Source organism: Cyprinodon variegatus, unplaced genomic scaffold, assembly GCF_000732505.1.
Source record: "Cyprinodon variegatus isolate N-32 unplaced genomic scaffold, C_variegatus-1.0 Scaffold100, whole genome shotgun sequence".
NCBI lineage: Eukaryota > Metazoa > Chordata > Actinopteri > Cyprinodontiformes > Cyprinodontidae > Cyprinodon > Cyprinodon variegatus.
In genome coordinates this window covers 1,526,117-1,536,928 of record NW_015150553.1, presented here as the reverse complement: position 1 = coordinate 1,536,928, position 10,812 = coordinate 1,526,117, and the positions used below count along the sequence as shown (strand labels likewise).

Below are 10,812 nucleotides of genomic sequence, written 5' to 3'. Positions count from 1 at the left end.
CCAATCAGAGAAGCTGATCTGGGAGCTGACAGCGAGACAGACACAGCGCTCTGATGACATATGATATTAACGCAAATGAAAAAGGCTGGATGGATGATGAGATGATGAAAGCGTGGCTGAGGCAGGTGTATGTGAGGAGACCAGGTGGTTTTTTCCACGCATCACCAACCGGCCACTGATGACGGCTGCGAGCGGCGTGGGAGCGATGGATGACAGACGGAGACCACAGCTTCAGGAAAAGCGGAAGGCAGCGCCGGGCAAGTTACGCCACAGTTTGCAGATGGATTGTAGATGCTTGGAACTCCATTCCACCTAATTATATATAACAATACTATGATGATAAAAATCCAGTAAGCGTTTTCAACACAACCTTAGTGCTAACACACGAGGACAGGTTGATATCCACTCCGTATTTTTGCACCAGCCCACCTATTCACTGTGATGACAGCAGTGAAGCTGAAAGACTTGCGCCTGATATTAAAAAATACAGGGATTTCTGAGCAGTTATTATGAGGTATGTAATTTGAACTTTTATCTTATCTTTTTTATTTCTCCGGACTAAGATAATTCACTTTGTAAATTAATAACCACTTTAAGCAATGTAGTACTTGAGTAAGTATGAATAAAGTATACAGCAGCTAGCTTAAACTATTGATGAGGAGGCCGAGGGTAATATCAAATTTACATCAAATGGTTTGTTTTCTCTACACCTAGTGCTTTTTTTAGTGAGCTTTACTCCTGGTTTGCTCTAATTCAGCCACCAGATTTAGTCCCAGTTTGAGTCCCTGTTTTGCTCACAAGTTAAATAATTATTGCTCAGTCTAGTTTAATAATCTCCCATTGGAATTTAGGATTAACTAAACCAACACAAATATCTAAATTCTTAAAGGTTTCAGGTATTTCTCACAAACCCATAGGATGTCCACAAAAAGAAAAATTGCATTTTATTTTTCAAAAGATCAGCCACCCAAGAAAAAACCAACCAAGTCCAGAGAGGATGTGCAGAACAACTCAGTTATCCAGGATTCATCGAGGAGGAACCACAGGGATATTTTAATTTTATTACTTATCTTATTCATTTATCCTTATTTTGGTCCATTGAATATGTTTAAAAACTTAATTTCCGTCACACCTTCCAAAATTAAACATTCAGAGAAGTGCTGTCTTGTGTCATGGAGAGTTTTTATAGAATCTAATAGGTTTGAAACAGTTAATCGTGATTAATCATAAATTGAAATAATCGTCAACTAATTTAGTAATTGATTAACAGTTAACTGGAATATAGAGACTCTAAAACATGTCTGTAGCTAAAAGAGCAACCCACCTTGAGCAATAGTTATACCAAAATTGTAAAACAAATATGTAAACATTTTGTATTTTTCATCTGTCATTATAATCTATCCAGAACTCCTCTAGTGGAAAAGTGTTACCTTCACCAGATTTAATTTGGTAAAAAAAACTTCTCTAAGGAACCTTTGGCTATGCGATTATTACTCGATTAATCGAAAAAAAATAATCAACAGGTTAATTGTTTTGCAAAATACTCATTAGTTGTAGCCATAGCATCTAAAGCCTCCTGGAAGTGGGAATTGTTTAGCTGTTTTGTCAGTAAAACTAATAAGTTAATGAGTTAAGATCTTTAAATGCTTAGCCTATTAAAAAATATTGATACACAATGCAGTTTGCATGGGATTTGATTGCACTATTTCAACTGCATTGAATAATTAATAAACATGGTTGTGAATTTCTTAGTTTACAGTATATTTAAGATACAAGTATTTTAGTATGGCCCATTCTTATTTACTTCAATTCTATAAAAATCAAAAGAATATAGAAGATAATGTATATTTTGTGAAAAATGTTTCACATCAGTACAGATCACTTATTATTATTCAGTAACATTTACTGCACTATAAAAATTCTGCATTTTGTTACTTTGTTTCAGTTAAATCCTCTGAAAACCTCTAATGTATAGCTGCGCCGATCCTCAGAGCCTTTCACTCTAACCATGTCAAGGGTTGCCTGTCCAAACTATTTCAAAATCTCACTCCAAGGTTTGGTGAAATGTTGGCAGCCCTGCGGACTATAAGTCGCTACTTTTTTCGGACACTTCAAACCTTATGGGATATAAGAAGGTGCAGATTTTCTGTGGGGTTTTCTTAACCATCAGAGGGGGAATTCAAAGTTGGAAATGAAAGGATAAGGGGCTGCCGAACCAATAAAGAAACTGGGCTCAACTCCTGCAGAGCAGAAATAAAGAGCTGACCAAGCCCCATCTTTCAGTAGAAGCTCTTATTGCTGCGAGCCAACAAGCTTAACGGGCGCTAGCGTTCTTCTTCCTCCCTATTCCAGAAGCAATATGTTGAGCTCCTCCTACAGGTTTGGTGGGAGATAGTTCAGTAGATATCAGTGACTTATAGCCCGGTGTAGCTTATATACAGTATATGCATTTCCAGATTTTTCAAAAACATTTAGTTGGCATGGTGTTAATGAGGTTTGCTCTACAGTCCGGAAAATATGGTATTCCCTGATCGTAATACGTATCATCTGATATAGGGGAAAATATTTTACCGTAAGAAAAACAAATATCTGTGTTGTAACCAGGTTAAAAAGGCAAAGATGGTCAAAGATAGCTGGTACAAAACTTTCTGTCCAAGACTTTCTGCTACTAACACACTGTTGCTTGAAATAGACCTCAAACAGTAACTCAGGGATGATTCTCTTTTAGTTCATCTAAAATACAGTAGAGAACTTTAACTGGGACAAAAATCTGGTTTAAAAAGAAAAGAAGCCGTGTCATATGTGTTGGGTTTAAATTAAACTAGGGCGCACTGTGACACAGCAGCCTCTCAGGTGGCTACCGTAGATTATTTTTACACTCAGAGAATTGTCTTCTGGAGTGCCAGAACAAACTCTCCATCTCTCATTCCTCATTTAATTCATTCTCTTCAACCTTTACACAGTTGCTCTCTACCTCCTTCCTCGTACCAACACCTCCTTCGTTTTCACCAATCTGAATTTATGCAATACTGGATTTCTTTTATAAATGACAACTCTAGCTCTCACGAATTCACCAGACACCTTGTTCCTTATTCCGTTTCTCTTCCCTTTTTCATTATGTCAAGTACTGTGTATTGTTCTCAGCATTGTGACTTCCCCCCCACATATTTTTCCTCTTCTCATGCAATATGCCTTTATATTTATGTTTCCTGTTCCTTCAGCACTGTCAAAGGTTACCTCTGCCTCCCACCGTCTTACTCATGCTCCTTTCTTTATGTGTACATACACACCTCTGTATCCTTCCAAATCTCAAACTCTTCAGCTGCTGTTGCTCCCTTCTGCTCTTTAAACTCTGACTTCTTCTCTGAATCAAATGAGAAGAGCTAAAAAAGCATCAAACCTTCAAATAATTGGAATTATAGCGTATCTGTTACTTTGCCAAAATTATTATACACAGAGCACATTTAATATGGCTGTTGATTTTTATTTGCAAAAAGTAATTTCAAAAGGAAAGATGAAGGTGGCATACTGTCTTTTTGAGCGTTTTTTTTTTTTTTACTCTGATGCAGGCTCAGTCTCAGGGCAAGATAGTTCACTTTGTTGCTAAAAGCCCATCTCTGCCAGACACAGCGAGAGAAGTAGGGAGAGCTGATGTCAAGGGATTGAGACCTTGTTTTCACATGGCGGTGCTGGCAACTGTATCCCATCGGCAGGATGGCAAATCTTGCAAAAATGTTGCTAAGACAGCAACAGTGAAGTTAATTGGCGAATGGTGTGGACTGCTGTGCATGGCATACATAGTGGAAAACAAAACTAGGCATGGCCATATTTGAATGTAATGTTTCTAATGGGACCACTGTCATAAAATGATCACCAAAATAACAGATTGATTGAGAGATTCTTGAGAAGAATCCTCACATTAAACCAGTGCAGATATTTAGGTATTGTAGGCCCACACGCACAGCCAAGGAAGCTCTTAAATGGTTTCACAGAATGAAAGTCAAACTGCTAGAGCTGCCCATTCAAGCACTTGAAGTGTAACCAATTGTGAATCTATGAAAAAAGACTGAAGAACAAACTGCATCAAAAGGACTGAACTTTTTAGGTTTGAAAGCAGTTTGTGTAGAAGAATAAGACAAAATACCACCTGAGCAATCCATGTGACTCATTTCTAAACAGGTCACTGTCAGAAAATATTTTTGTTTTTTTCCTAAAGAATTCTAGGAAGCATATTCAGTCATTTTTTCTCTGTGTTATTAAATTTTGTAACCCCTTAACTTTATTCTGGCTGTATATAAATGCACTCTTTATCAGACAATATTGTATTTATGCAGGCCAGTTATACGTCAGCCTGTACACATAAATTCAGCCAATCATGTCAACGGTCATCTGTTAATCATATTTTTTTGGTCATATTATTTTGATTCATATGTCGCAGCTAATATACACAACGGTTGAAATAGGAAATAAGAATCATTTACATTACCATTGAGTTCCATCCCGGTGTTCACGGGGATGGACGTCTGTGTCATCAGCAGGCGTAGAGCTAACAGAACAGGCAGTGCTGCGAGGCAAGGGCTCAAACATGTACGGCTGTAAGCCTGCTACACCAAACCAAGCTTTTGCCTCCCTGGCGTCCTCTTTCACAATATCTTCATCCCCCCTTTCTCCTCTAAATAAAACATGTATTGTTCAAGGAAACTCATCCATGACCTCTGACACAAAACTCTCCTCTTCCATGCTAGTGTGGTTGCTAAGTGCTACTTGGTCCCAATGTAATTTCCCATTGGGAATCTACTAGCACTAAGTTGCTAACTGGTTAGCAAGATGCTTCCTATAAACCGGCCAAAACGAAACTTGCTTCCGCAAAAACCAATGACCAATTACATTCACTTTATTCACTCGTGTAAAGTCGGGAGAATTTGGAAATGCAATGGTTGAAACAGCCACTTCCCTACGACTTTAAGCTCCATCTATTCCGACTACAACCTACTATTCTTATTGGTGCAAAATATTTCTCTTCTTTTTTGACATTGGCATAGCACCTTAAAGTAAATATTGATAGATTTTGGACCCATCAAAATTCCTTAAACAATATCCCATAGATTTTGTTTTTCAATCAAATGTTTAGTTTTTTCTTTACATCTTTCTAGTATTTGTAGGATGTATTATATTTGAGAAATTCATTGTTTTAATGAAAAAGTTGTAGTTATGACCTTTCATGTAAAGGAGGTTTAATTTTTGCCAAGAGTCTTGTTGCTATGTCTTGCTCTTTTTTTTTATTAAAAAACTATATACAAAGGAGGTAAATATATTACAAATCAGCTGTGTGATTTTCTTGTTTTTTTCATATCCTTTAAAGCAAGCTTGTGATCCTAAAAAAAAAAGCTGTTATGGAGACTTGATGTCACCCTGTCCACAAACTCTCCAAAATAAGCTTTGGGGGCTTCTCACCTCCTCCACCCTCCTCCTGACAGCGTGGCAGAACGATAAACTCTGGTCCACATTTAGCCTTAATTGTAATGGTTTAAAATGTTTTGAGCTAATAAATATTGTGCTAGAATGTGTTTCCTACTGTAATGTTTAACCAGTGTTCAGTGTTTGATGGTGGGAAATTTTGGGATGCTACATACACAATGTCATTTGACTTGACATTTTAACTTGAAGAATACAGAACATGTAAAATGAATATATATACCCTCTCACCACTGACACTTCCACTTTGAAAATGTTTTTTAAAGACGTGTTTAACGACCCATATACTTTTAAATCCTTCCTTTTCCTTTTTAAATAATTCATTTTTGGTCTAAATGATGTGGAGCTGTGATTATTTGGCCTAAATTTATCATAAATGTAGCTCATCAGGTGTCCATCTTACCAATTTCCTATGATCGTTTTGATGTGATCTCTTTAATTTCAAATAAGGCCCTTCGCACCCCGCCCCCCCTCCAGGCTGCAGAGCTTTCCACTCCACCCCCTAAAGGCTTCTAAGGATTTTCATTCCTCTCAAAGCATCTTTAATTTTGTCTGTGTTCTATATAGTTATACTCTGATCTAAGTGTCTTAACAACAATTTGATAGTTAATCCATAGTGAGAATAAAGATTATTGATTCTTTAATACAAGACCCCAACCTAGTTATTGAGTTAGAAATCACAACTTTGAAAAATTAATACTATTCAAAGTACACAGTAATGTTATTTTTTTAAGATTTAAAAGTGAGTGCACAATGCTAACATAAGTAGAGGCCAAGATGCTATGCTATCATGAATTGGCAGTATTAATTAACAAGTCTATAGTTAAGCTTCTTGTCATTGTAGCCCTGTCAGCAGCTTACTGCCTTGTTGTGTCTGTTGTTTCTATAGACAGCAGGAACTAACCCCTTAGACAAAGTATTTCAGCAAATCTTTTTTCATAAGTATATTGCATTACCAAAAAGGACTTTCCTCGCTCATTTATGTACATTTCCATGGAAAAAAATAGGAAGATGTACTGATGCTGGGAGATGGTGACATGACTTGTGTGGGTTAAAACAACCAACAACCAAATGTCTACATTTAACTGCTTGTTGCTTAGTTATCTTTCAAATTGATCCACAAGTTATGTAATGAAAATCACATAGACATAATGACCCACCAAACCTAACAGAGAATGAAGAAAACTGTACGGACTGAAACATGTAACACAGATGGCATCTAAATATATGAACACATCAAGTGTAGAGATTAAATACATTTTTACGCACTTTCCTAGTCTACAACTAAATGTACATTTATTTAATTGCTTATAAAATAAATTTTGCATTATAGGAGGAAGAATGATTTAACAAACCTGTGCAGCATGTGAACGTCACTATCTTTAAATGTGTGTCTTAATCCTATGGAATGCAGGTGGACAGCTATGTCCGGACCTGAGCGGTCATCTTTCCCTCACTGTTCAATTTGTTTATGTATTTGTTTTGTTGTTCCCCAGACGGCTAAATTAAAATGGCTCTAAAGACCATTCCTTACTTCATCCTATGTCAACATAACAGGTTTAACACTCTACCATTAACAGGCACTCAAGGTATGAAGTCTTGTTTTTCTTTTTTTACATCGGAAGACATTTTCTATGTTATCTATTACTTTGATTGTATTTATATTTTGTATTTGTACAAAATAAAGGTAAAAAAAATTAAGAAATGCATTAAAAAATACATGAAAAGGAAGCATTTATCTGTTATATCAAGTTAAACTTTACTAATATAGTAGAGACATGGCTAAAAAGGACATAAAAAAAGACTTTGTAAAAATAGCTAAAAACCCAAAATGAATACAGTAAAAACTGCTTGGGTTGCATAAAATTGCCTGATAAGCTGGAAAGTTGCTTCCTAGCTGAGCTGATTGCTTGCCTGGAACAAACTTTATACATTAGAGCATATGTAGAGACCTTAATTATCTATGCAGGAAAATGCAGAGTAACTCTAGGCTCTGATCAAGAGAGCCTTTGTATGGCAATACAATCAAAACAAGAATCAACTACATGCCAGATGGCTTTGGATCAATGCGTCGCTGGTATCAGACTTACCATATGCTGATAATTCAGACATTACAACAGAGGCTTGGACAATTTTTTTTCAGGGTTTCCAGGCAGGACAAACTTTGATTTAGAATCAAGACAAAAGACAAAAAACAGAAATCCTCAAAAGACAAACTGATCCCCAGCTCTTGTAAAGCTGCTTTGTATATATTTTTTTTTTACGCTGGTTTACATAAAGAGCAGAAGGAATGAATGCTTTTTTTCAGTAATGTTAGCAAGCCTTCGGTATAACAGTGCATGAAAAAAATAATCACAACACCATATGTTTCAATCTCTTTGACTTTGAAATACAGACATCAAATACATGTATTAGAAAGGATATGCTGCCTGTCCAAAAACATCACCACCTGGATTTAACAAAGTAAATGAATAAAAGCTTCGATATGTTGGTGTAGATTCTCAGCCATCCATGTCTTGGTAGGAAAAATAAAACTAAATCAAACAAATAACTCCCTAAAATATTTACTGTTTGAATTAGCTGAACTAGGGAATTTGGTGGCGCAGTGGTTAGGGAACCCGACCCATGTACGGAGGCGTTAGTCCTTGACGCAGGGACCCGAGTTCCAGTCCGGCCTGTGGTCCTTTCCCATATGTCTCTCCCCCTCTCTGTCAGCCTACTGTTAAAAAAAACAAGGCACTAGTTCCATAAAAATAAATAAAACAACGTCTGGATTCAATTTGCAATCAAATTTTCAAATTTGAGCTGTTCATCCCTCTCATGATGTCTGCCTTCTTTGTCTCATGAGTCTTTCAACCTTGTTCACATAAAGGAAGGTTTGAAACGCCTGTAAATATCTTTAGGAGGAGTTTTAGTGCTGCGTTTTAAGTTGACCTACAGTGGAACACCAGACCTCTTCCTTAGCTAAGAAATGGCTTCCTATGGTCCTCGCACTAGGGTTTTTTCTGTTGCTTTTGTTTTGTGCAGCATGTGTCACTATCCTGAAATGTGTGTCTCTAGCCAATGAAAAGCAGGTGGACTACTGTGTCCTGACCTGAGGGGTTATCTTTCCCTCACTGTGCCATACCTTTATGTATTTGTTTTGTTGTTTCCCCAGACGCACAGAAACACCTGAAAATCATCTATAGCCCCCTTTCCATTACGATTTGAGAGTGATAATTTGTGGCAGGAGTATCCAAATTGCAGTCCAAAGGCCATCTGCATTTTCTGTGAACCATCTCCAGGAATAAAAACGGGTACAAATTTCAGGTACCGGCACAGGCAGTTGATGTCAGCCAACACATTTAATAATGCAGATCTTGGCCTTAGTTTAATTTTGCTGTAAACAAAAGAAAAACATAAACTGATGTTTATGTTCCTGGCTAGATGTTGCAGACATGGATAACCTATTCATTATTCTATCCATATCCCTACCTTGTTGCTGAAAATGGACAAAAAAAAAATCTATAACTATTAGTAGTCATATTATTAAAATATCTATAGGTAAACATACATCTCTTTTTTTTTTCTTTTTTTTTTTGAGCAGTTTAAACGTGTCACAAAAAAACATGGTTTTGGCCTTTTGGGTTGATGAGTTTGGAGAGATCTAACTGGTGGACCAGTTATTAATCAAACAATAATGAAACCACTGTTATAGTAAAAAAATAACACTGAAGTCTAGGGAAGACAATAACAACATGGTTCTTCCACAGATGGAAACTTCCACATTTTCGGAAAACCTCAGACGACTGCAGCAAATAATTTCACTATTCTATGCAACGACATCAAGAAATTAGTTGTTAAGGTTTTTTTTTTATTAGTTTAAGGTTAATTTGGCAATGACTTAAATAGTAGTTTGGACCGTTTAAGGTGAGCATAATGTTTCTTTTAGCTCATTTCTTCTCCTTCTCCCCTACTGTCTATTTCTTCCGTTTTTTTTACTTCAAATATTCCAGAAGGTTTAAACCATACTGTCTTTCGTCAGGCTCTGTCCCAGGCCACATTTTTAATTTCTCCATAACATCCAGCTGCCACTGATCCTTCATGTAGGTCAGTAAGGAGGCCAGCTACGCAAACACACACTCTCTTCTTTAACTAAGATACACACACTCCAACGCATACCCTAATAAAATGAGATAATATAAAATTCAGGATGAAGTCTTCACTGAAAATATATATCAGGATACAGATCTGGAACCATTCAAATTTTAAGAAGCACACTGGATAGAAAGCTACGATCTATCCTTGCTAGTGGGTGTGTACTTTATGGCTGTGTAGTATAAGATTGTATATAAAAAAAACTATAATAAGGTGTCATGAAAAAACACAGTCACAGGCAGCGACGCAGACTTGGGACTTCACTCTCTGGTGTGACAGCCTAACAAGAAGGCTGTCGCAATCTAAGTATGGTATATATCAGAGGAAAGCTTGCCAAAAGCCCTCTCCGGGTAGATTTAAACCCTGCTCACACGCTTACATGTATGCAGGCAGTTCAGCAGCTACCCACACACATGCTCCCTGCAGAGATTAATAAATCTCATTCAGATCACACGGCTCTGATGAACTTGGCTGACAGAGGGGGTCTGCAGCCTGCCGACACAAGTGAGGCACTTTGCCCCTCTCTTATTCAGCTCGCCCCTACCTCACTCGCTTTTCATCTTTGTCTTTTTGCTGTCTTCTTCTAAATTTCACTTTGCCTCTACCCTGCGTTGCTTTGCCCCTCCAATCTCTTTCTTCCTATTTCATCTCTTCATAATACAGCAGGAGCTGATGTGGAAAAAAAGGCTATTAATTGCAATGATAAGGCTAAAATTGTAGGAGACACACAGATCAAAGGAGGGTTCAGTTTCATATTTTTTGATCACAGGCAAACTGCCGTGCTTCTTTCTGGGCTCTTTTAGCTAAACAAGCTGGACCAGATTGTTTTAGGCATCTGAGAGCGTGTGATATGTGGCTTGAAAAAATGCAGAACAACTAAACTCCAACCAAAACATTATAGCATGTTGGAATAAAAAGACAACTTCTCCAACCATTTTCTCTACCTAGATGGGACAGAACAGTCCTGCATCGGGTCGAGTACTGACGGGTACCTGTATAAAGGGTACATCAACGGATAGAAAAAAACTCCATATTATTTCACAGATGCGGGTACAGGTATACAGTGGGGCAAAAAAGTATTTAGTCAGCCATTAGTAGTGCAAGTTCTCCCACTTAAAAAGATGAGAGAGGCCGGTAATTTTCATCATAGATATACCTCAACTATGAGAGACAAAATGAGAAAAAGAAAATCCAGAAAAT

The 10,812-nt window shown here is 37.2% G+C and overlaps 1 protein-coding gene across 2 annotated transcripts in view; it reads right to left on the bottom strand.

Annotated features, from left to right (window-relative positions):
• Window positions 1-10,812, bottom strand: part of LOC107084442 (serine-rich coiled-coil domain-containing protein 1-like) — a 123,826-nt gene that overhangs the window by 38,519 nt on the left and 74,495 nt on the right. Inside the window, exon 9 of one of the 2 annotated variants that reach the window (XM_015374282.1) lies at window positions 7,722-8,194. The exons of the other annotated variant lie outside the window; for it this stretch is intronic. Within the exon in view, the coding sequence (XP_015229768.1) occupies window positions 8,192-8,194 (3 nt within the window). The 3' untranslated portion in view covers window positions 7,722-8,191. Of the gene's footprint in view, window positions 1-7,721; window positions 8,195-10,812 lie in introns of those variants that run through there. 2 annotated transcript variants of the gene reach the window in all.